This window comes from Mesoplodon bidens (assembly GCF_964165515.1).
Source record: "Mesoplodon bidens genome assembly, chromosome: 11".
Classification (NCBI taxonomy): Eukaryota; Metazoa; Chordata; class Mammalia; order Artiodactyla; family Ziphiidae; genus Mesoplodon; species Mesoplodon bidens.
The window spans coordinates 57910422-57936874 of NC_138167.1; the positions used below are offsets into that span (position 1 = coordinate 57910422).

General features: G+C 50.8%; 1 protein-coding gene across 1 annotated transcript in view; it reads right to left on the reverse strand.

Annotated features, from left to right (window-relative positions):
* Window positions 1-25818, reverse strand: part of MOV10L1 (Mov10 like RNA helicase 1) — a 30293-nt gene extending 4475 nt beyond the window's left edge. The window contains exons 1-14 of the mRNA XM_081250202.1: window positions 25700-25818; window positions 21638-21752; window positions 18051-18228; window positions 17684-17754; window positions 14575-14666; window positions 5137-5195; window positions 4586-4683; window positions 4074-4182; window positions 3618-3790; window positions 2977-3123; window positions 2386-2507; window positions 2107-2206; window positions 1836-2000; window positions 321-494 (exon numbers count right to left, since the gene is read on the reverse strand). Of these exons, the coding sequence (XP_081106328.1) occupies window positions 321-494; window positions 1836-2000; window positions 2107-2206; window positions 2386-2507; window positions 2977-3123; window positions 3618-3790; window positions 4074-4182; window positions 4586-4683; window positions 5137-5195; window positions 14575-14666; window positions 17684-17754; window positions 18051-18219 (1479 nt within the window). The 5' untranslated portion in view covers window positions 18220-18228; window positions 21638-21752; window positions 25700-25818. The remainder of the gene's footprint in view (window positions 1-320; window positions 495-1835; window positions 2001-2106; window positions 2207-2385; window positions 2508-2976; window positions 3124-3617; window positions 3791-4073; window positions 4183-4585; window positions 4684-5136; window positions 5196-14574; window positions 14667-17683; window positions 17755-18050; window positions 18229-21637; window positions 21753-25699) is intronic.
* Window positions 25819-26453: the final 635 nt, after the last annotated feature.

Here is a 26453-nt window from a genome sequence, read left to right on the forward strand (position 1 = left end):
CTGCTCACCTCCCAGACCCTGATCGACCCTGTCAACTCCCTCAGGATGCCCCCCTTCGATGCCCACCTCGGGCCAGCCCCCTCAGGGGCCTTCTGTGCAGTCACCCGAGTGCCGAGGAGCTGGTCTTGCGGGGGCAGAGCCCCCTCCTCACTGGCTTTTCTCTCCCGGGACCAGCAGAGAGCAAGCCCACCACAAGCTCTTAGGAAATGCCGGGTTAATGATGCTGGGTTAACGACCAGATTCAACATGGTAACCAGGACACGTGTAACGGTGGGTAGCACTGAGGGGTCGCCCTCCTGCCGAGCCTGGCCCACACTCACCCTCACTCCGTGGAAGATGAGGGGGAAGCCCTTCCTGGGTAACTTTTCCCAGCCCAGCAAGGAGGTCACCACCCTGGGGTCTGCGCAGACTTCCAGCTCTCGGTGGTAGAACAGTCTGGATGGTAGGGCCAGCAGAGCTGAGTGGGACCTGTAGTTCTTCACGAGCTTTGTCACCTGCAGGAAGGAAACAGGGGCAGGTCCAGGGCCAAAGCCAGCACGCGCACCCGACGTGCCTCCAGGGGAAAGGTGCCTGGTCACCTCGAATCACACTTGGGCGGCCCTGCCTGTGCTGCCCGCCCCCGTCACCTCCACTGGACTTGGAAGAGCTCTTGGCACCTCCACCTCGGACGACTGGGCTCTGACAGAAAAGAACAGGAGAGAAAGTGTCCCTATGTGGGGCTGCAGGCTGTCTGCAAGCTGCACCCTAATTCCCTGTGTCGTGACCCCGGCCGTTAGAGCAGCCCGGGGAGCCTGGTCCTGGCTTGGCTGCAGTGGGAGCCGGGCCCTGGGCCCCGAGGCAGGATGGCTACCCACAGCCAGCCCCCAAGGCACCGGGGGACGAAGCACCAGGATGGGGAGCAAGGACAGCTTTGTTTCCTGCCTCTAACTGGCCAGGAAGTTCACCCTAGTCTTTCCTTTTTCCAGGGGTGAGAAGGCCAGAGGCCTGGGACTCTCCTGCTGACAAACTTCAACTCAGTCACCAAGATGGGTCCAGTCTCCAGCCTCTGAGACACTAATCGAAACCTCAAACCTGACTCAGCAGCACGGCTTCTCCCTGGGCTGGGCTGGGCCCTGCGGTGCTAGCCTGGACACCTGCCTGCCACCCTATCCGCCCTGTGCCCACATGCCCTCCCTGTTCTCCAGGGGGAAAGGGCCCGGGGATGACGACCTGGAACGTGGAATAGGCCCCAGGCAGTTGCCCTGACCATCTGCCCACGATCACCGCACCTGGCTTGCTGTTCAAAGTCCAGAGGGGAACCTCTCCTTGTCTCTGTACTGGCGGAGCCCAGAGGATAATGTTATTGGCTCACCTCAACAGGGGACCCCATGGACACAAAGCTCCCGAGCTCCAGGGTGCTGGAGGCTCCTGAAATGCAGACCCTGAGGCCCATCCCTCTGTGTCATCAGAGGTCAGCTGAGAACCCAGGAACTGGCACTTTCACCAGTACCTCGGGAGACCGCAGACACGCTGCCTTCTCTTCCAGGTAAACTTCCAGAGCTCCCTCCTGTTTCCCACAGTGACACAGACTGAAGCTCTCTTACTGAGGGGCTGGCGCCGCCTGCAAGGGCCGGCCCCCCAGGGAGCCCCTCAGCAAGCCCTGGAAGCAGTTCCTGAGTTCCTCGGACCGTGGAGTTGGTGAAAGTGCCTCAGGTGCACTTTGGGGGTGGTGGCAGAAGGAGGGTGGGCTGCTTGGGCCCTGCCCCTGGTGTGGCTCAGGGGACACAGGGTGGTGAGCTCCCCCGTGGGCCCCTCTGCTTGAGTCCCACCAAGGAGCACGTGGGGTCCAAGCTCACCAACAAGGGGTTGTAGGCACCACAGGCTCCAAAGGCATCTTCGTCTCGCAGATACGCTGGTCGGGACATCAGCCTCTCCAGCATAGAGACGTGCAGCCCATAGGCCATGGCAAGTCTGGACTTGATGACCGGTCCGAGCTGCATGGGGTCTCCGGCCAGGACGATCTGTGGCACGAACAGGACGGCTCTCAGCATCTGTCTCATAAGTGAGGCCCCTGGTGTGTAGCGGGCAGGGGCCAATGTTGGGGCGACCGCAGTGCATGGGCCTCACCTGGCCGCTGACGTCTGAGACCAGCCCCAGGGGGATGAGGCACTCGGGCTCACTCGCCTGGCCCGCTTCATCCACAAACACGTGCGTGAAGTGTCCGACTCTAGAGCAGGCACGTTCCCGGGGTCACTCTTGTCCACGTGTCCTGCCCAGCATGGCTTTGCCTCGCTGCCCGGGGCGCCTGCCCCACCCCGCTCCTGCCCGTGCCCCCAGGGACCTCCCGACCCTCCGCAAACACACCACCTCCTCCCCGCCTCTGCCCAGGAAGCCCCAAGCGCCCACCGCAACCCTATCTGGTAGAAGAGCCCCGCGCTGCTGCACGTGGTGATGACCACCCTGAAGCGAGAGGCCTTCCAGATGTCTTCCCCGTCTCTGCAGTACGGCCTGATGGTCTCTGTGATGCTCTGTGGGGGGCAGGCCATCGGCCAGGTCACTGAGCATTTCTTTACACTGGACACAATCACAAAGCTGAATGGAATTCTGAATGATAACCTCAGCCTGCTGCCACTTCTTAGTTGTGACTCAGTATTGATTTAAGATTGTTTTTTATATCAAAACGTCTTATGTTTTCCTATCAATTTAGTCTACGTTTTACAGACTCTAGAACCATGAATATAACAGAGAATCCTGCAGATCCTTCCCCAAAACAACCACATACATTTTCTAGATTCAATCTCTTTAGTTAACCAAACTGGGAGCTTTTATAGCAAACCAACAGAACCAAAAAGCAACTGTACCTTTGGGGAAAAATAAAAGAGTAGCATCAGCATTTAACAAAGCTGGGAACGCCCATAACGTCACTAAATGTTCAGGAAGGAAACAGTCCTCGTGCTCTGGTGTGGGGTTGGGACAAGGTCCGGCGAGGACGCTCACCTCCTGGAACCTGCAGGTGGCGTTCACGCGGACCATGGCCCCCAGCCGCAGCGCCTGGCTCTCGTGCAGCCGCAGGCACACAAGGTCGGCCGCGCTGTTGGAGGGTGCGCACACCAGGATCCGACTGTCCGGCAGAGCGTGGTAGACCTTCCCCAGGACACACGGGAGGCAAAAGGGGACGGGTCAGCGGCCAGTGCCAAGCCCACCCGCGAAGGCTCCTGACGTGGACTCGCTGCATGGGCCCACGTCACCCCTCACACGTCTGAGCCTGGCCCTGCCACTGTGTGCATGTGGTGGAGTCCCCGTCTCCCAGACCCTAAACTGCCCGGGTCTGGGTACCCACGGGCGACCTGAGTCCCCAGCGACGTAGGACACTGAACACACACAATGTCCACAACTCAATTTAAATCTCGATGGAGGCGCCAGACACTTGTGCAGTTTCTATTCTGAAGTGGAGCGATTCCTGTCTAAACCTAGGAAATGAACTCTTAAAGTCCTATAGCCACATAACAAACTTTGCTAAATATGAAACAACTGGGATTTTTCAAACTCTTTCCAACGTTCTGATCTATGGTTTAAACTGATGCTTCCCGATGACAGGAACACACAGCTGTGTTTACCGCGTCCCCACCCACCATTACCTGTAAAACAGCCTCTATGATGGTCACCGTCTTCCCAGTCCCAGGAGGCCCGAAGAGCACATAGGGGATCGGGCGGCAGTCTCCACTCAGGATCCTCCTCACCGCCAACTTCTGGTTTTCGTTCAGCAGGGGGTTGAAAAACTCCTTCTCTCTCGCTTTCGGGCCTCCGCTGACTGCGTCAAAGGGGAGAGACAGGGTCGGCGGAGGTCACGGCTGGTCCCCTCACGACCCGTCCCAGTGTCACTCGCATTCGGGACAGTCGGCTGAGAGCAAAAGCATAGGCCACTCCGCCCGCTCCCCGCGTCACCTGTGCAGTGTCACCGAGGTGTTAAGAGTGGCTGTTAACACATGGACAAGAGCAGCCCACCATCAGGAAGGTCAGAACACATGTCCCCTTGGCTGCCCGAGATCCCCCCCACCAAGTCCTGCAGTAGCTGGCTTGGTCCCCAGACTCACCCAGCCCGCCGGTCTCTGTGGCAAAGGCCCACGGCCCTGGTGTGTCCTGGGCGCCTGCCCGCTGCTCCTCTGGGGTGTGCTTAGTTTGGTCCTTCAAGGCTTTCCTATTCTAGAAAAATCATGCAGAAAAATGGCTTAAAAAGAAAGCTTTGGGACTTCCCTGGTGGTGCAGTGGGTAAGAATCCGCCTGCCAATGCAGGGGACATGGGTTCAATCCCTGGTCCGGGAAGATCTCACATGCTGCGGAGCAGCTTAGTCCGTGCGCCACAACTACTGAGCCTGCGCTCTGGAGCCCGCGTGCCACAACTACTGAGCCTGCGTGCCATAACTACTGAAGCCCGTGCGCCTAGAGCCCGTGCTCCGCAACAAGAGAAGCCACTGCAATGAGAAGCCTGCGCACTGCAAGAAGAGTAGCCCCCGCTTGCTGCAACTAGAGAAAGCCCGTGTGCAGCAACGAAGACCCAGCACAGCCAAAAAAATTTTTTTTAATAAATAAATAAATAAAGCAATACCTCGGAGGTGGGCTGTCCATGGTTTTTGATGTCTTGTGCGTGTTTCCAATTCCATGTCACTTGGGGAGACTGTAAAATGATTTCTTCTGGAAACAACACTTTTAGAACAAGAAAAAGCGAGAAGGTAGACATCACTGAAAAGCTTAAGAAAGATGAATAGAGGCAGCTAGTCCTGAAGAAATTCATGTCTGTGAATTCCTCTCCTCTCTGGCCCTGTACACTGCTTCTCACCTACAGCATAGTGCCAGCACCGCATATTCTTTGCAACAAAGCCATTTACCTGTCTATTTTTAAGTACAAAAATGAGTTACGTTTAGGGGGGAAAGCAGAGCGCAATCATTTTATTTTTAATAACTTAAGCATGCTATTTCTACATAGCTGAAATTGTGAGAAAACACTGAACGTCCCCAACAGAAAGGAAAACACTGGGTATCACATAGTTTTACTTCTAATGTATGAATGAAGAGACTGTGGTTTACATAAAATTTCACGTGACACTTCTAAAAATACTCTGGGAAGATGTAACACCGTCATCCCACAAAAGTTAATACCTTTTACGCCCAAGTGGACAACTTGTTCAAGTGCAAAGTGACACCGTCTGCTGGTGGTCCTGTGGGAGAGAGTGACGTGGGTCAGCACCCTGGGACCCTTAAGAAACACTCACACGAGACCAGGCTGGAGGCACCAGCAGGAGTTTTACGAGAAAACTCTCAACACCTGTCAGGACAGCAGGGACACCTTCCTTTCTGGGAATACTCCTGTTTTAATGTATAAAATGGACAAGTAGAAAAAAGAGAAAATATAGCCCGTGAAGTGTCAGAGGTGCATCAATAGGAAAGTAACTTTGATGGTAAAGATTCACTCCTGTGAAATTTACTCAGAACAACAGTTAAAAAATAAACTGAAGCATGTTAAAAATGCTAAGTATTGGGGCTTCCCTTGTGGTGCAGTGGTTAAGAATCTGCCTGCCAATGCAGGGACACAGGTTTGAGGCCTGGTCCGGGGAGATCCCACATGCCACATGCCGTGGAGCAGCTAAGCCCGTGCGCCACAACTACTGAGCCTGCGCTCTAGAGCCCGCTCGCCACAACTACTGAAGCCTGCGCGCCTAGAGCCCATGCTCTGCAACGAGAGAAGCCACTGCAATGAGAAGCCCGTGCACTGCAACGAAGAGTAGGCCCCGCTCGCCGCAACTAGAGAAAGCCCGCGCGCAGCAACAAAGACCCAATGCAGCCAAAAATAAAAAAATAAAAAAATTATTAGACAAGCAAAACAGCAGGAAAATAAGAAGCATCCTCAGGGGAAAAGTTAAAAGAAACAGACCCAGAAATGAACTAGATACTCAATTAGCATACAAGAAGTTCAAAACAGTTGTTATAAATACATTTAAGATTTAAAGATGGACATAATGGTTGAGCAGATGGGGAATCTCTACAGAAAAGACCCAACACAGCCAAAAATAAAATAAAATTTAAAAAAGTTAAGCTTATTAGAGCAAAAATTGATTCGAATCAGGCAGTACAGCATCCCATTAGCAGACAGAAGAGCTCTGAGGAGATGTTTAAAATGAAAGACTTCTACAGGCAGAAGGGAGCAGGGACAAGGAAATGATTTAGGTGAAAAGGTGGGTTGGCTGGGGCAAGGTCACTCTCCTTGAGGGAACGGCAGGGGTCATTCAGGGAGATAACCCCCCAGTGCTAATCAGGGGGTTCCTGGCTGACTGGTTCACAAATCTATTTCTGGGACAGCTGAGACTGCAATTCAGTAAAACCTGTTTGGTGACGTGGGGCATAGTATAAGCGACTCCACTGTGGGCCTGTTCTCCATTTTTTTTTTTTTTTTTTTTGGCTTTGCCACACATCAAACGGGATTTTAGTTCCCTGATCAGGGATAGAACCCCCGTGCCCACTGCAGTGGAAGCGTGGAGTCTTAGCCACTGGACTGCCAGGGAATTCCCTGTTCTCTTGTATTTTAACACAACAAAAAGAAGAAAAAATGGAAAATAAAATTCCACCTTCAAAGGAACAAGATGACCAAAGCTCCAAAGCACAAAAGAAGAGAATGCTCAGAAAGGAGCATCTGGCCTCAAACAAGCAAAGGCACGAGAGCTGGTTCACACCACCTCAGAACTCCGGCCACAGGCGGATTTCCGGAAAATGCAGGTCACCGTCAGGACCCATTCCCACAGCGTGGCGTTATAGGGGCGGGTATGGGGCCAGAAGGAATGGGAGCCTCACCTGCAGGGCCCCAGGCTCCTGGCAGCCCCATCACCCCTGGGATACAATAAACTCCACTCAAGAGGAGCAGCAACCAGAAAAGACCCTCCTAGGACTTAGCAAGGCTGACTCTAAGAAAGAAAAAACAACTTAAAGCAGATCAATTAAAGAGGAAGAAACCTTCCAGTGGGAAGTCACCATAACAAAGACTCTAAAACGCCCAAGGAAACCAGACATCCCGTCAACTTGCAGCCCAGCATCTTACCCTTAACAGCATGAAAACATGAGTCAAACGTTTCCCAGTAAATCCTTGGAGCACATTACAGGAGGAATTCACCACACAGAACACCACGTTTTTCATCTTGGGCTTATAAGAAAGGTTCGACAGAAAGTTATCCAGTCGAAATATCCATCTCCTGAATAGGCTGAACAAAAAAATTATTATCTCAAGAAATGCCAAAAAGGAAATGAATGTAATAGCTCAGAATAGAAACTGATGCTTAAAATTCCTTAACACAATTAATCCGAAGGACAGCAAGACACTAGATGGTAAAATACTAGCAGTATTTACTAAAATAAAAAACAAGACAAAGACACAGGAGATGGAAACCATGAGAGAAAAGTAAAGCAGCTGGGTGGGAACTAACACAACAACAGACAAGGATTCCAAAGGAGGACAAAGAATGGAAAGAAAAGAGGAATTAAAGGAAACTTTCCTAGGTTCAAACTGCTGTCCAAGAGGAGACCCCATATGGCAAAGATGACAATTTTCCCTGTATTTTAACATCATGGTACAGAGATGTAAGAATGTTTACTGCTTCACTGTCTGTGATAGGAAGAAGCTTAGAACCTAAAGGTCCAGCGGGGATAATAAAGACCAGAGCAAAACCCAATGGACTGGGAGTACCCTGGTGGCCCAGTGGTTAGGACATGGGCTTTCACTGCCGTGGACCCGGGTTCGATCCCTGGTTGGGGAACTAAGACCCCACCAGCCATGCAGTGCAGCCAAAAAAAACCCCCAAAACCCCAATGGACTAGAGACAGAAACACACGAGAGAATACTGATGAGGCTGGAAGTCTGTCCTTCGGTGAGATCAGTAAAGCCGACAAAGCTCTAGCCAAACTGACAGGAAAAGAAAGGGCAGACGTGTTGCCAGTCCTGGGAACGAGAGTGGTAACATCAGCAAAGACTCTACAAACACTAAGCGAACAATAAAGAAATGTCATGAGCAATTTCACACAAATACATTAGATAACTCAGATGAAACGCACAAATCCGTAAAGCACACACACTACCAGAGTCCATGTGGCAAGAAACTAAGGGTTCTTAATCTCTTAAAGAAACTGAATTTGTAGTCAGGAAGCTTCCCACAGAGAAAACTTCAGACCTAGAAGGCTTTACTGGTAAATTCTACCACGCATTTAAGGAAGAAGTGATGAAATTCATATTTTAAGGCAAGACAAGAAAAATTTAAACATAAACTTGTTCTCTGCCTTTTGGCCTCCTCCCTCCCCACTAGTGTGCATCTGCATCTGCGTTATGTGTGAACCTGACCTCCCCCATGGCAGAAATACCTGCTCAACCAAAGATTGGTTTTTCTCCTTCTGGAGTCAGCCATGTAACTCCTTAGAAGATAACATTCCTTTCTCAGTCCTGTGAGGGGTCACAGTGACCCCCCACTCACCTTGCACACGCGCAGACGTCTTTGGTGGACTGTACGGACAAGGCCAATGTGTCGTTTCCCTTAAAGAGAGTGACTGGTGCTTAGCAGACAGGCCAGACGACCTGGGGAGACTCGGGGCTGCAGTGAATGGTAGTTCTCAGCTGGAATACTTATGACCTTATTAGTGTTACCAGCTCTATTACCTGTATTCTTCCTATTCTTCCTAACAACAAGATTATTGTTTCCTGCATTACCAAATGTGTGACTGAGCCCCCGATAAAAATAAGATGACTAGGTGACCTGAAACAACTGACCAAATACATAGTTCCATAAGCTCAATGACTGCAACAGAGCAACTCTAGATGTGGGAAGAAGCAACCAGAGGGAACCATTTCCTGGACCATAAATGACTAGAGGGACAGGTGGTCCAGAGGCTTTGGGCTATACTGTTAACAGGGCCTAGTCCAGCACACTGAGGGGCCCAGCAATGAAATCCCCGTCTGAGCTGGGAATGAGGATTCCTAGCACCGTGGGACAAAATGGTCACTAAATGCCTCCCAAACCTTGGTTGAAATTAAGACTGAAAGGGAGGGGACTGTAACGTAAAAAAATGTTGTCCACCCTCCAGTTCTACAAGAATCAAGTTGGTAACCACTGCACAGTACATCCCAAAAGGAATTCAGGGAAGATAAGGATGAAGCATTTGTGCTCTGGGAAAACTGGCAGAACTGGTCCTCAGATAGTTAGATATTTTCAGGAGAAAATTTTATAAACCCAGTATCCTGCTTCTTCCCATGCTTAGAAAAGCACTAAAACCATCAGCTAAGGCATCTGTTTCTTGTGAACAGCAGTGACCTCCCACCAAGCTGTGTGCTTGGTTGCACGCACCCCTTCAAAATCACACCTATACTGATCTCCTCCCTACCTCTTGGGAACAGTCCTCAGAGCTTCTAAAAGACTGTCCCCCAGGTTATAATCCTCAGGTTAGCTAAAATAAAATTCTTCATTTGTTTCTTAGACTGACTACTGATTAATATTGTCAACATTAAGTAATACCCATTCTACACAAACCGTCCCAGAAAATGGAAGAGGAGGTGACACCTTCCAACTTACTGTGCGGCCAGTGTTACCTCGTACCAAAATCAGAAAAAGATACTTCAAGAAACTAAAGACCAATATTCCTCATGAACACAGACGAAAAAATTAATACAATTTTAGCAAATCAGATCTAACAATATATAAAAGGAAATTACATCATGGCCAAGCGGGGTTTATTCTAAGAATGCAAAGTTGATTTTACAATCAATGTAACTGACTATCTTAATAGACCAAAACTGAAAACCCACATGATCATCTCAATAGATATAGAAAAAGCATTTGACAAGATCCCATATCCATTTTTGATTAAATAAATCTCAGCAAACTAGGAGACTATCTCCTTAACCTGACAGGGCCAAATACAAAAACCTACAACTCACACAGCACTAGATGGTTCAAGACTGAACGTAGGCTACTGGCCTAAGATCAGGAACAAGGCAAGGACGCCACTTCCCGCCACTTCTGCTTAACACCATTCTGGAGGCTCTAGCCAGTGCGAGGCAAGAAAAAACAAGATGCATCCAGATGAGAAAGGAAGCAGCAAAACTGTCTTTATCTGAATACGTGATTTTACTGTATACACAGAAGATCCTATGTAATCTGTAAAAAGCTACTAGAACTATTAAGTGAGTTTAGCAAGCTGGCAGGATACAAGATTAATATACAAACATCAATTGCATTTAAAGAGTCAGGGACAAATTTGACAAAAGATATACAAAACCTGTACAGTGAAAAGTACAAAACACTGCCTAAAGAAATGAAAAAATGCCTAACTAGATGGAGAGATACACCATTTCCAAGGGTTAGAAAACTCAGTATTAAGATGTCAATTCTCAGAATACTACTCAGCCATAAAGAGTGAAGTAATGCCACTTACAGTAACACGGATGCACCCAGAGATTATCATACTAAGTCAAGTCAGACAAAGACAAATATTATTTGATATCACTTATATGTGGAACCTAAAAAATAATACAAATGAATCTATTTACAAACAACAGAAACAGACTCACAGACATAGAAAACATACTTACGGTTACCAAAAGGGAGAGGGGAGAAGGATAAATTAGGAGTTTGGGATTAACAAATACACACTACTATATACATAAAACAGACAGCCAACAAGGACCTACTGTATAGCACAGGGAACTATGTCGAATATCTTGTAATATCCTATAAAGGAAAAGAATCTGAAAAAAATATAAACTGTATATAACAGAATCACCTTGCCGTACACCTGAAACTAAAACAATATTGTAAATCAGCTATACTTCAATTTAAAAAAAAAAGATGTCAATTCTCCCTTAAGTGGACCTAAAGAGTCAATGTCATCCTGATCAAAATCTCAACAGGCTTTTTGTAGAAACTGACAGGCTGATTCTAAAATCCACATGGGAATACCAAAGACCTGGAATAGCTACAACTCTGCAAGAGAGGGACACAGTGGAGGCCGTCCCCTCCCTGACTTCAAGACTTATCACAAAGGCACAGTGACCGAGACTCTGCGGTGTAGGCTGCAAGACTGACAGATGCACCAGTGGAGCAGAATGGACAGCTAAGGGATAGAGCCACATGTGTAGGCCAATTGGCTTTTTTTTCTTTCTTTTTTTTTGGTTTTTATAAACCTTTATTTTAAATGTTATTTTACTAAATTTATTTTAATTAGAGTATAATTGCTTTACAACGTTGTGTTAGTTTCTGCTGCAGAACAAAGTGAATCAGCTATATGTATACATATATCCCCTCAACTGGTTTTCAAAAAGGTGAAAAGGTCACTCACTGGACAATGGACAGTCTGTCTTTTCAACAAATGGTGCTGGGACAACTGGACAGCCCCTGCCAAATCAATCCATACCTTGCATCACTTGTAAAAATTAACTTGAAATAGATCACAGCCCTAAATGTACAACTTAAAGCTGCAAAATTTCTAGAGAAAAACGTAGGAGAAAATCTTTGTGACCTTGACTTTGGCAGACTTCTTAAATGCGTCACCGCAAGCATGATCCATGAAAGAAAAACCGATAGACTGAACGTCATCAAAATTAAGAATTCCTGCTCTTCAAAAGGCACTACTAAAAATGAAAATACAAGACGCAGTCTGAGAAAATATTTGCAAAAAACATACCTGATAAAGGACTTGTACTGAGAATATGTGAACTCTGAAAACTCAACAATAAAGCAAACGATACAGAACGTGAACCACAGACCTGAGCGGGCACCTTCACGAAGGCCGAGTGCTGGCCAGCGAGTGGAGGAGGCGCTCGGCGTTGGTCATCACAGCAAGGTGAGCCCCCCACTGCACACCTAACACGAGCCTGAGGAGGAACCACCGAGCACCCAGGGGCTGTGCACGTGGGAGCACGGTGGGAACACAAGCAGTGTAGCCACCTGAGGAGAGTCTGGCAGTGTCTCAGGAAGCTCAGTGTACACCTGTCGCCGTGTGCAGCCACGGTACTGCCAGGCGCTTACCCAAGAGAAATCAAAATGCCTGCCCACACGGATGTTTACAGCAGCTTCATTTCTAACAGCCAGATCTGCAAACAACCCAGCGTCCACCCACAGGTGCCTGGATTAGTAACCTCAGGTATGTTCTTATAATGGAGTATTACTCAGTCATAAAGAGGAATGAATTCATGCAAAAGCAAGGCTGAATCTCAAAATAGTTAAGCTGAGTGAAAGATGCCAGGCAAAAAAGAGTAGGTCCTCACGTAAATTCTACAAAATGCAAACTAACGTGTGGTGCTTGGGAGCTGGGGTGCAGAGGAGGAATGACAAGGGCAGCAGGAAACATCTGCGGTGCCAGGTCTGCCCGCAGTCTTCACCGTGAAGCTCGTTTCACGGGGTATACAAATGTCAACACCATCAAGCCATATACTTTAAACAGGCATAGATCATTTTACGTTCATTACCTCTCAGTAAACCTACTTTCTTAAAAAGGAAAGACACCTGCGAACAGCATAAAGGTGCAGCCGTCTGCGCATCCAGAGGGCCCGGCCTCTTGGCTCTGTCCCTCCTGCAGCACTGCGGTGCCGCCCAGTCCTCTCGTTTGTCAAAACAAGTGGTAAATACAGATTTTTTAAAGTGTGAAATCGCCTGATTTTGAGTAACTTAATGCAAAACCACCAAAAACTTACGTGGGGCGAGCAAATCCTCTGTGCAGCAGAAGTGGCCACTGGCCCTCGTTCCCGCCTCGCTCCCCACCTGGACGGCTGCAGACAGCATCCCCTCTGAACTCAGATTCCGACTTCCTGCCTCGACCTCAACTTCCTGTCTTTCCAACACTCTGGGTCAGGAAGCTGCCCGGCAGTCTTCAGCCCCACGGCCCTCGGGCTTCTTCCTGCTCACTTTCTTCCTAGGCTCACGGCCCACAGCGCATCCGTCCCCCCGCCTGCCCATGTCCTTCGGTTGGGCGGCTCTTGCACTGACTGCAGCAGTGTTTCCTCTGCCCCCGCCCCCGCCCCAGGTCCACGTCCTCTTCTTTCTCTGCGAACATCCTCACCTCACGTCCTAGAGCGACAACGAGCCCTTACAAATTCCCACTCACCAGCGGCTCCCATCTCCTGTGTGCCCAGCACAATGGAGGACGTGTGCCCTCGCCAAAGACCACAGCCTCGGCCCAGGTCCGGCGCCCGCGTCTCCACGCGTCACTCCTGCTGCCCGATCACCACACCCACCTCACTGGCTTCACACGAGCGGTGCTGGCTCCTCTCACTGTAAGCAGCAAACCAGGCAAGGCTGCCCGGACCCTGGGAGCCTCCTCCTCACTCATCTCTCCGTCCTGCCTTCTCTGCTTTCCCAGCCAAACACCCTTCAAAAGGGCCAACTCCACGCCTGCACCATCCATTCACCCGCAACACCTTCCAACCTGGCTGCAGCCCAAACACTGAAAGAGTTCTTAAACAAGACGCGAAAAGCACTAGTATACAAAAACCCTGATAAATTCCACTATCTTAAAACTACCACCTTCTGATACTCAAAAGATATTTTAAGAAAGTGAAAAGACAAATAACAAACCCAGAGAAGTTGTCTGTAACAGGTGTATCTAAGAATAGTCTAGCATAAAGAATACAGAAAGGACAGCTACAAATAATTTAAAAAATCAAATTATAGTCAATAAAAGACACGAGAAAGCATTTCACAGATGAAGGAATTTTACGGCCAATAAACAGGGGGACTCTCGACCTTAGAAGTAGTCAGAGAAACATACATCAAGACCAAAGTGAGACACAGCTCACACCTACCAGGCAGGCACACGCCCAGGATTTCACAAAATCAGGTTTCGGGAGGGCATTACAGACCCTGAGCCCGCGGGGCACTTCTGCCCCCACGTGTAAAGCTGGAACATTAGCATCCCCCAAACCCTGACCCCACTCCTAAGTGCACAGCCAAGAAAACCTGGGGGTGGGTGTGCACGAGGAGATAGTGGGTGTCCACAGCAGCCGCCAGAGCGCAGGCAGCGCTGTGCTCACCGGCAGGAGGGCAGACACACGCCCGGTGGGGCACAAGTACGCTGCGGACACGGCCCGTGGACCTCGTGTCAGCAAACCCACACCTCCAGACCACAGGCGGCAAGTGCAAAACAGCTGCAACTAACGCAAACACTTGCCCGTGTGTGTGTCTGTGCACAAACACACCAACTTTTGTTTTAAAAAGCAAAGGAGAGAGAAACACAAAATCCCAGCTAATGGTGGGGGCTTGGTGGAGGAGGGGGAGAGACAGCTGGTGGTGGGGTCCCCGCCTCGTGACACGTGACAAGTGAGGTGGAGGAGGAGCAGCTGGTGGTGACGGCGTGTGAGGGACTACGGATTCTCACTTAAGATCCAAAAAGGAACCGACATGCAAACGTTTACCAAACGGCTGGTGACAAAGCTGTGACCACAGAGGCATGTGATACGGGTGCAGGGAGCCCGCTCACAACCCGCGAGCACGCATGCCGCCACCTAGGTATCAAGGGACCGAGGGAAGGGGAGACAGCCGCCCACCCAGAAGGGAGAGTCCCTGGAAGCATTACCTGTTGTACCTAAATTCCACATCCATAGGTTCAGAGTTATATGCTTGTTCAAACTCTGGATTAAGTTTAAGGGTTACATCTTCTTCATGAATCTAAAAATAAACAAATCATTTACTTTTTATACTTTGTACTTGATTTCTTGGGACAATCTTCTATCCATATTCAGCAACTCATCATGAAACATTCATCCTACAGATCTGAGCTGAAATCTGGCATCTGAAATGAGTGCAAGATGATGGGAAGGGACTCAGTCACTGCTCTGTTCCGCCCCCACCCCCAGCAGCATACCTGCCGACGCTTCCGCCGGGCGTGCGGGCTTGCGAACACAGGGTGTGCAAGACAGGCCGCCACCTCTGAAGGAGACACGTGAACGACCGCAAAGAGCAGGCGGTGCCGCCACGAGACCCCCTCCCCCATCAGGACAGGCAAACAGACATTCAGGGACCCTCCAGCCAAAGCTAGGTCCTGCATAGGAATCCTCCGAGGAGCAGGAAGGAAACCCCACGCTGAGAGGAGCTGAAACAGGACGGGAGCGCTAGGCAGCGGGGCCTCCCAAGAGCTGGGGGACAGTGAGGGCGGAGGCTGCGGCGTGACGCTCACAGTGCCCCCTGCTCTGGGCAGAAGCAAACACAAGCCCCTTAAAAGGAAAGCAAGCCCAGCACAGGGTCCTGGGTTTCCCAGAGATTAAGACAAATGAAAATGAATCTGTAATCACAGACCATCAGGCACACAAGGCAACCACCAGCAGTGAGGGTCGACTTGAATTGCCATCAACAGATTGAGGCCCCAAGGACATCATATACTGATGCTGTCATTTACAGAAATTTGAAAAACTCCGGGGAAAAAAAAAATTGGGAAAACCAAGATAAGCAAGCATAAGATAACATAAAACAACACAACAGGGCAGCTTTAAGGAGTCAAATAGTGTTTAGAAACAAGAACTCTGCTTACAGAGCTAAACTCAGAGAGAAGGGAACAAGTGACCTGTTTGCTCCCAGCAGACAGGGAGGCCCTCTGCGGAGGTGCGGGTGGGCCAGGGGCAGTGCTGGCTTAGCCCAAGGAGCCTTCCGTCTCTCTGCCCGCCCCACCACCCGGGGGTGCTCCTGAGGGCCCCGGTGCCTTCATGGCACCCAGGCCACTGCGCTGGCCATGGGGTTCCGGAGAATCACGTAAAGCAACGGCCAAGACCTGAGACAGGACAGCTTTAGCGGGCACCCATCACTCAGGAGCGGCCAGCTTTACGGACGGTCCCGCGGGAAGGTTGGCAGGGCAGCTTCAGCTCTGGACTCGCCAGCCTGGGAGTCAGGGGCCAAGGGGGCCTCACCCCTGAGATCCCTGGCCCTGCTTCTTCTGAGGTTTTAGTCCACAGGGCAGCCCCTAGGGGCACAACTGGTCTACTCTCTGGAAGCTGAGATGGTCACTTGGCCATTCTGGGCTCCTCACGCCCTTGCCAACAGCTGGGGGGGGCTCATGCTGGGGAGGGTGATGGGCCCTCTAGCTGAGGCTGAGCGGCTCCTGCCCTGCAGTGGAGGAGGCACCCAGCCAGGCCGCCTGTCACCGAGGAGAGCGAGCTCTTGCCCCAGGAAATCCCGGCCCTGGTTTCACCAGCGACAAGGGCTGCGGCTGTGGCCATCTTTCTACAAACACCCTGAAGACCCCCTACCCAACCCCCCATGCTCTCCCTCCCTTCCCAGACATAGGCCCCTGTGGCCACGGTCACGGGCCCTGAGCACGCCCCGAGGAGCACAGGGACAGGCGTGTCCTGATACGCGGCCTGGGCCCTGTGCGGGGAGTGCTGAGTGAGGGATCTGGGACCGCCCCCTCGGGGGGTGAGGACCTTGTCTGCAGAGCTGGGTCAGTGCAGGACGTCAGGCAGGAGCAAGACGCTTCCGCAGGGAGAGAGTGACGTGGATGCCTGTGCAGGCAGGGAGGCTTCCGGTGCCCAGGACCTGCGCCCTCCAGGGCGGTGACTTACTCTGGCTAAGCCACAACACGCGAGGCCTGAGAGGCTCGCCCGACCTTCAGGCCTGGTCCAGCTGCCTGGGGCATGGGGACAGCGCATCCTCTGTCTTGAGGGTGGCGGGAGCATCTGCGTCCAAGCTTCTCTGATTTGGTGGGAGCAACACTGTCACGAGACCAGGCGGGGGCACATTTCTGCCGCGGACCAGCCTGCACCCCGACCTTGTTCTCCAGGCACAGCTCGCCCACCTGAGAGGCCCACTTGACTCAAAACACCACCTCTTCTGCTTCTATCGGCCCCAGCGGGCTCATCTGATGCTGCAGTCCTGGCTGGCGCCCCGGCAGCACGTACGGCGAGGTTTGTGGTGTTCGAGTCCCCAGCCTGGAACGGCAGCCCCTGTGATGTGCTCACGGCCTTCTCGCCTTTGGAAATGCCTTCTGGGCCCTTTCCACTAACAACACCCTTTCTTTTACGGTGGGTGATCAGATGCCACTTCCTCGTCTTCTTGAGGAGATGAACGAGTCTCCACACTGGACTACTCACGCCCGTCTTCCCCTCGTCCCCGGGGGCACATTGCCTGCTGCCCCAGCAAGGGCCCGGCCCCATCCTCAGGGGAGACCCTGCTGGTTCTCATACCCCCCAACCCCGGCTTGGGGCTTCAGTGCCCTAGTTCCCACATCAGGCAGCGTGCGAGCTCCGTGGGTCCCTCCACGCGGCCCCCGAGCTCCGTCCCTGCGCCGTGCCCGGCAGGGAGCAGGGAGAGTAGCTGGAGAAGCCCTGGCCGCGCTCAGAGCCGCACGGGCACGGGGCCTTAGGCTTACACAGCCTTCCCCGTGGAGACACCAGAGTGCTCAACGGGTAGGTGTGTTTTTCCTTTGCAGGCTCTCTCTCCCAGAACATATTCAGAACGCCGAATCTGACTAAATGCATGCCTTAACATGTGATGTACTTAACAGGTAAGTGTGTTTTACACGGCTGAAAGTGATAAGATTTCTTTACACATCACATTTATTTAAATATTCACTTGGTCCTGAAATTTTCCAAAATACCATCAACACCAGGGGACCCCCACCCTGAGCTGAGGCAGGAAGTTTACCTCTGCAACCGTCCGCTGGGCTAGTCCAACATGAACTAACAGCGGCCTCTCACCTCAGTCACGTAGCCGATGTACTCGATGACGTGTCCGTTGTACTCCTGAGTTTTTAAAATCAGTTTATCACCTAGTTAAAAAACACATTACCACACGTAAAACTACAAAATCAATAAATTTTTTTGCTGTACTGTAAAATCAAACACTCTGAAGAAGTGGAGTAAGACAAAAACATTACTGGGATCAACAGCTTAAAATCACGTCAGTGTGAAGAGAGAGAGGCTGGCCACGTTTTGAGTGAAATTATAACCCAAAGCAAAGAAAATCAGTGTGACTACAGTGTTGCCAGTTAAAAACATTCTTTTTCCTGACTGTGGTTCAATGTTTCTAGTCCATCTAGGAAAATATGACACGTAACAAACCTACCTGTGTAAAGAGAAGGTCGACTTTCAGCTAATCCTGGGACCTCCAGAACCAGCAAATCCCCATTTCTTTTCAAGGTGACCCCACTCATATTATACTCTTTCAGTTCTATTTCTGCATAAATTTCCTCAAGCCAGAGCAAAGTTGAAAACTTCTCCTTGTGATTTGACATGTTCAAAAGCTGAAAAAGAAGCCAGCAAGTCAGCGAGAGCCGAGGAACACTCTACACACACCCACATCAGGAAGCCAGCAGCTCTGGGGTGGGTAAGTCCCACGGACAGCTGAAACAGCCTTCAAACACTGACGACTGGGCAGCGCAGGGCAGTGGCCCTGAGATGGGGAACCATCTGAGTGAAGCCCCAACCGCCCAGCTCCCATCAGACAGAGCCTCCAGGCTCAGTTCAGAGAAAGCCCGGGGCAGCCCTGTGCGCCCTCAGCTGCGCAGCGGTCAGCTCACTAGCGTGAGAAACCGCATCAGGTGGGGAGATGCCTGTGATGGAGCAGAACGGGGCTCCTCAGCCTCAGCACTTCCAACACGGGTGGACTGGTCTCTGGGGCAGGGCTGTCCCGGGCACCGCACAGTGTTTAGCAGCATCTCTGGCCTCCACCCACGAGATGCTGTTCACACTCTCAGTCATGACAACCAAAAATGTCTCCTGGGGGGAAAGTTCACCTGCTGAGAACCACTGGGTCAGAGGTAACGAATCCCAGAACTTGCACAGGGCTGAGCATGCCGTGGGTCCCACCAGTCCCAGTGGAAAGGCCTCAGATAAAGGGGCACTGGGCAGGGCACTCAGAAGGAACCAGCCCTTTATTAGAAACGACTCTGGTCCCTCCGAACAAGGCTTTTTTTTTTTTTTTTTTTGTGGTACGCGGGCCTCTCACTGCTGTGGCCTCTCCCGCTGCGGACGCGCAGGCTCAGCGGCCACGGCTCCCGGGCCCAGCCGCTCCGCGGCATGTGGGATCCTCCCGGACCGGGGCACAAACCCGCGTCCCCTGCATCAGCAGGCGGACTCTCAACCACTGCGCCACCAGGGAAGCCCCTAACAAACCTTTAAAGCCAGGCTTAAAAGTATCTGGCCTTTTCCAAGTAACTTAAGTGCATCCCAGAACAAAGTTCAAAAATATTTTCAAGAACGGAAAAATATGAAATACCCAACAAAGTAAAATCCAGAATGTTTAGCGTTCAAACAAAGATGACCAGGCACGGAACTAAGCACAAGCTACAACCCATAATGAGAAGAAAAACCTATCAACAAAGACAGAATCAAAAATGACACGTGTGATGGAATCAGTATCACAAGAACATTAAAACACTTGTTGTAACTGTGCTATATACATTCAAAAAGTTGAGAAAAAAAAACTGAAGAAAACAAAGGTGAGGAAAGACTAAACATAATAAGTAGAGACAGAAAATATAAAAACAGAGCCTAATTGAACTTGTGGAGATAATAACGACAACATCTGACATAAGACAATACGCTGGACGGGACGGGACTGAATACTCTGCAAAAGAAAAATCAGCGAACCGAAGACACAGCAACAGAAACTACTCAGAATGAAACACAGAGGAAAAAAGACCGAAGAGAAATGAATGGAGCAGCCGTGAGCTGTGGGGCAACTTCACGTGGTCTCATACACATGTAATGGGAACGTGGAGAGCAGGGCACAAAGAATACTTGAAGACAGAATGGCCAAGAACCTTGAAATTTGAGAAAAACCGTAAATTCACTTTCTCCAGTAAGCTCAAAGAACCCAAGCCAAGGTACGTGAAGAAAACTACAGCAACTCACACTGTAAATTAAATCCCTTAAAACTAGTGAAAAACAGAAAATCCTAAAAGGAGCTAGAAAAAAACACAGACTCAGTGCAAAAGAACCAAGGTGAGAAGGAAAGCAGAGCCCCTGGAGAAACGCCAGGAGGGAGGAGGTGTGGGGCAGCGTCTCTGCAGCGCCTGCCCAGAGGTCAAGACGGGGCGAGACCTGCAAGGCTGACAGACCAACCGCTGAAGGGGATGCTCAGGTCCCCCAGAAGGATGGGAGGAGCCCCAGGAAGGGGACCTGCGTCGGGGGGCGGTTACAAGGGCACAGGAAGTCAGGAAGTACTGGGGTGACACATGCGTGAATTAAAGAATCACAAAGGGGCAAGTACTCTGGAACCTTAGACCATACAGCACTCTTTCATGACCATTACTATCATACTATTATGAATGCTGAAGACACCCACTTTCTTCTGGTAACTGCTATGCTCAAGAGGAGGTCCCTTCCCGGCACCCAGGCCGCGTTACAGGAGAGGTGCAGGCGCACTTCCGGCACACGATGGTCCCAGAAGCTGCATTCGCACCGGCATCAATTTCTCAGCCCCGAAGTTCTTCTCTAAGGTGTTTTAGGGCTGGTTTGCTGCTCCGGCCTCAGTTCAGGCCCTACAACCATCACTGCAACAACTGCCTGGCGGGTCTCCCTGCTTCCAACCCACAGTCCTGCCCACATACCCTCCTTGGTGCTGCTCCTTCTGTGTGGTCACGCCGTCCCTGGACAGCGCCCAGTGCCCCTGCAGCACCCTCCCCGCTGCAGGACGCCAGTGTGGCCCTGGGGTGGCACACCTCAGGCCGGTGGCACAGGCAGCATCACAGCACCAGCACTGGGGGCAGCTTCTGGCCCAGCCCTGCCGCGGGCCCAAGGCCCAGCAGACAGAGAGCTCTGTCCATCAGTCCCAGGGCAGGCGTGCTCCTCGGTGCCACCCAGCTTCCTCCCAAGCCTCCTTTCCTCTCTGCCTGCCACCCCAGCTCTCCAGGCTCAGGGCTCCCTCACCCTCCACGAATCTCTGGCGAGCCCCAAGTCTCCCTCCAGCTACCATCCAGTCTCCTCCCTCCTCGCCCTGATGCAGCACAAGCCCCGGCCCTCATTCCACTCACCCACTCCTCAGCCAGCAGACAACCAAACCCTCAGGAAAGTACCCTCCTGGAAAAGGGCCGCGCTCCCCCATTGCCGCCAGTGGAACAGACACTCTCCCTCCCTCCCTGGACCCCTGCCTCAGCCTTGCTCAGCGCTGCCCCAGCCCTTGGCCTCCTCTGGCAGGTCCACCCCTTCTCACAGCTCTGACCACCACCTGCCACAGCGGGCAAGCTCAGACCAGGCCTCCCCCAGTGGATCTGAATAAGCCTGAGACCAAAGAAGCAGACGAACAGCCCAGCCAGGGAGGGTGACAAGGAGACATCCTGCCAGAGGAGCCCGGGAGGCCTGGCCTCCTCCTCCCCCACCTCCCCACTGGTCTGTGTGGCTACAGGCCTTTTCCCAGCTCCGCTGCTTAGCTGCTCAGAGCTCTGTCACAAATGGAAAGCTGCTGAGAGGCTCGGCCTCGGGGTAGAAGAGAGGCCGGGCCGGGGGCAGAGGGTCCCCCCACCCCCGCTTTGCCCCCAGCCCCCAAAGCCCCGACAATCTGCAGAGGCACACAGTGATGGGCCCTGCTGCTCCCGGGGTGAACACAGCCACCACGAGGGCTGAGCCCAACAAAGGTTCACCCTGAGTTTGTTCAGAAAACAACTCGAGGGTGGTGAAGAATCAGTACTTCACACGAGACACTTTTCCTACCTCTGCGAGTAGCGGCTGAAAGGTCAGGATGTCGATTTTCTGCCCCACGCATTCTTTAAGCCTGTCTGGTATCGGGTACTGCGGGAGAAAACTCGGAAGCTGTCGATTCAGGCTCCTTAAAAGGAGATTCGCAAGTTAGAAACAACCCTTCAGCACCAGGCACTTCGCCCCAGACGTTTCCACTTAAACATCCTTTCCTATTTCAGAAAGACAGAGGTTCAATCACCAAAAACAACTGGTACGTCAACTGCTGGCCTCAGGCAGAGGTTTGTAAAGGCTATTTAGCTTTGGGGCCGCCCTCCCGGGAGCTGCTTTGCCTCCAGCAGAAGAACATGCCAAACTCCCAAAAGCCCCTGGGACCAGTGAGCTTGAAAACACTGTTTCTAAGCTTCCAATAAGCTCAACTCTTATGCTTTACTTTTTTCCTTCCAGTTTCACGGACATGTAATTGACGACAGCACTGTAGACATTTAAGGTGTGCAGCATAATGATCTGACTTACACGCATCATGAAATAACGACCACGGTAAGTGTAGTGACCACCCCCCTTCTCATATGGATACAAAACTAAAGAAATAGAAAAAAATATCTCCTTGTGACGGGAACTCCCAGGATCACTCTCTTGACACCTTTCACATGTAATATACTGCCATGTTCATTACATGTGTCACGCTGTACATTACATCCCTAAGTACTTATTCATCTTATAGCTGGAGGTCTGTACCTTCTGTCTCCCTTCATCCAGTTCCCCCTGCCAAACCCCACCTCCGGTGACCACAAATCTCATCTCTTTTTCTATGAGTTTGTTTTTGAAGTATAATCGACCTAAAACACTGTTATTTCCTGCTACACAACACAGTGACTTGATATTTCTGTACATTTTAACATGATCATCACAATAAGTATAGTTATAACATGTTACCACGCAAATATATTACATTGTTATTGACTACATTCCCCACAATGTGCATAGCTATCTATCCCTCCATCTATCCATCATCATCTATTCATCCATCCATTCATCCATCTATGGTTATTTAAGTTGCTGGTCTCTTAAGTTCAAATGCATTTTTAACAACCCTGCATTTTTACTCTCCTCCCATCATGATTATTGTTTTTTTTTAATTATTTTTTATTTTTGGCTGCGTTGGGTCTTTGTTGCTACATGTGGGCTTTCTCCAGTTGCGGAAAGCAGGGGCTACTCTTTGTTGTGGTGCACAAGCTTCTCATTACAGTGGTGGCTTCTCTTGTTGCGGAGCATGGGCTCTAGGCATGTGGGCTTCAGTAGATGTGGCTCACAGGCTCTAGGGCACAGGCTCAGTAGTTGTGGCGCACGGGCTTAGTTGCTCCTCAGCTGTGGGATCTTCCTGTAGCAGGGCTCAAACCCATGTCCCCTGCATCGGCAGGCAGATTCTTAACCACTGCGCCACCAGGGAAGTCCCATGATTATTGCTTTTGACATCATATTTCACATCTTTTTGTTCTGTGTATTCCTTAACTCCTTATTGCGGATACATATGATTTTACTACTTTTGTCTTTCAACCTTATTACTAGCCTTATATGAGGCTGGCTTTACTACCTTTACTGTACATTTCCCTTTTCCTATAAGCTTTTACTTTCATAATTTTCATGTATGTAGTTGTGGTCTTTTCTTTTTTGCTAAAAGAAGTCCCTTTATCATTTCTGGTAAAGCTGGTGTGGTGATTCTGAATTCTTTTAGCTTTTGCTTGTCTGTAAAGCTTTTAATTTCTCCATCAAATCTGAATGAGAGCCTTGCTGGGTAGAATATTCTTGGGTGTAGGTTTTTCCCTTTCATCACTTTAAATATTATCAATGCTACTCCCTTCTGGCCTGCAGAGTTTCTGCTGAAAAGTCGGCGGATTGTCTTATAGGAGTTCCCTTGTACCTAACATGCTTTTCCCTTGCTGCTTTTAATATTCTCTATCTTTAATTTTTGCCTTTTTTTTTTTTTTTTTTTTTTTTTTGCGTTATGCGGGCCTCTCACTGTTGTGGCCTCTCCCCTTGCGGAGCGCAGGCTCCGGACGCACAGGCTCAGCGGCCATGGCTCACGGGCCTAGCCGCTCTGCGGCATGTGGGATCTTCCCAGACCGGGGCACGAACCCGTGTCCCCTGCATCGGCAGGCGGACTCTCAACCACTGCGCCACCAGGGAAGCCCAATTTTTGCCTTTTTAATTACAACGGGTCTTGGCATGGTCTACTTTCGGTTGATCCTGTTTGGGACTCTGTGCGTCCTGGACCTGGATGTCTGTTTCCTTTCCCAGGTTAGGGAAGTTTTCAGCTGTTATGTCTTCATGTATGTTCTCTGCTCCTTTCCCTCTCTCTTCTCCTCTGGGACCCATTTGATGGTGTCCCAGTGCTCTCTCTCTCTTTTTTTTTTCTTCTAAATATAGATTACTTGCATTTTCTTTTTTTTTTTTTTTTATAAATTTATTTTTGGCTGTGTTGGGTCTTCGTTGCGGTGCGCAGGCTTCTCATTGCAGTGGCTTCTCTTGTTGCGGAGCACGGGCTCCACGCACGCAGGCTTCAGCAGCTGTGGCACACAGGCTCAGTAGCTGTGGCTTGCGGGCTCCAGAGTGCAGGCTCAGTAGTTGTGGCGCATGGGCTTAGCTGCTCCGTGGCGTGTGGGATCTTCCCGGACCAGGGATCGAACCGATGTCCCCTGCATTGGCAGGCGGATTCTTAACCACTGTGCCACCAGGGAAGTCCTGAGTGTTTTAGGGATGCTCCTGTACAGTGACAGTGTATTAATATTCAACAGGGAAAAACTTACCAGAGGATTAAATACTTGTGCTGTTGCTCTATTTCACTCCTCTAGTTAAGCCGAACTGTAACGGGAAAGCTGCTTGGTGCACCACTAAACGACAGCCAGAGGTTCTTAAAAGCTCCTGTAACTGGAGTCCAGCCATGTGGACCTGCTGCCCGCAGGTCACGTGACTTCTTGCTCCTGTGTTCAGGTTCCATCCCTAGAGCCACTCAACTACTGTTTACATGCCCAATGACTGTTATTACTTACTGATTGCTGTTGACTGCTCAGTGCCAGAAATGGCACGTGTGCGGCAGCGGGGGGACTAGCACTTTACAAATGAAACTAAGGCTCAGAGAGGTTGAGAAACTGACCTGAGATGGCACAGCTTCCTGGTGGCAGTGCTGGGATTCAAACAATGGTCTAACCCCAAAGGTCAATAGGCACACAATACTTTAACAGATTTCCCTTCAGCCCACGTATTAGTGGAAGCCCACAGTACCTTATCTTCAATTGTTCCCTGGTCAGATGTGATCTGAGATTCAGGACTTCCCACCACAGAAAAGCAGCACGTGCCATCCCAGTGAGTTCTGGGCAGCAGCTGAGGGGGCGTGTCCACTCAACTAAGTCGTGGAATGTCCTCCAGCCTATAGGTCATGATTTTTTGGCACCAAACTTAAAAAAGCAAAATCTGCTTTTCAGAGCTTTTGGGATTTATAACTGCAGACGAGAAAGCATGGACGCGCAGCACTTTCTCCAGACGACACCCCAGATACAGTCAGGTCGTCCCCAAGCCCCCAGCCACGCGTCACTAACAGATTACATGTTTTCTTAATTTCATTTTTCAAAGGTGTCACATCTTCAGATGGGCTTCAAACAGCCAAGCAACCCTGCTGCCCTCGACAAGCGACACTCGGGTGCTGTGAATGGCCCTCGAAAGCCATGCCAACCATGTCTCACTGACCCCTTGCTGCTCGGTGCCCTGGGTGCCCATGCGGGACACGGGCTGTCTCGGGAGGTGGGCGGGCTGGGCTGATGGGAACACGAAAGGTGGCAGGAGCCGAGGGCAAGGGTCATATCACACCTGCCCTGCGAGTCACCTTGAGACCAGCTGGGGTGCTGCAGCGCCCCCCCCCACCGCCGTCCTCACAGTGTGTCCCAGGACAATGGAGGGCGCTGGGCCGCAGCTGCACCCCTTTACCCAGGACGTTCACCTCCCTCCGACAACAGCAGCTACGTGCATCCCTCACACCGTGAGCCCAAGATCTGGGCTTGCACGGTCGTCTGCTCATGGTACCTTTTCTGCGTGGTCACGACAACTGTAGTTTGGGTGGAAGCTAACACTTGGGAACTTTTAGACTTCTTCCATGAAAAGGGCTCTTGGACAGCTATCAGTGATTCCTCCTCACTTACGACGTTCACTTCAAGGAATCGCCCGATTATGAAGCTGGAGAAGCAAAGCAGAAGGAGCTCCCTGCAGCGGCCAGAATTCCTGGAGAAACAAGACACAATTTAGTGTGAGCCGTAAGTAACAGAGGCAGGTTCAACACAATCTCCCTTTGTTCACACAGGGAAAGTCACAGAGCTAGCAAACCAGTCACCCTTAGCTTTTTTATTATTTGTTTAAAATTAATTTATTTCTTTATTTTTGGCTGCGTTGGGTCTTCGTTGCCGTGCGGGGGCTTTCTCTAGCTGCGGCGAGCGGGGGCTACCCTTCATTGTGGTGCGTGGGTTTCTCATTGCAGTGGCTTCTGTTGTTGCAGAGCATGGGCTCTAGGCGTGCAGGCTTCAGTAGTTGTGGCACGTGGGCTCAGTAGTTGTGGCTCGCGGGCTCTAGAGCGCAGGCTCAGTAGTTGTGGTGCATGGGCTTAGTTGCTCCACGGCATGTGGGATCTTCCTGGACCAGGGCTCGAACCCGTGTCCCCTGCACTAGCAGGTGGATTCTTAACCACTGTGCCACCAGGGAAGCCCACCCTTAGCTTTTAATAATTCTTTTAGAAGGAAAAAATGGACGTTCTAAAATAAGCAATGTTAACGTTTTCCCAAGCTAA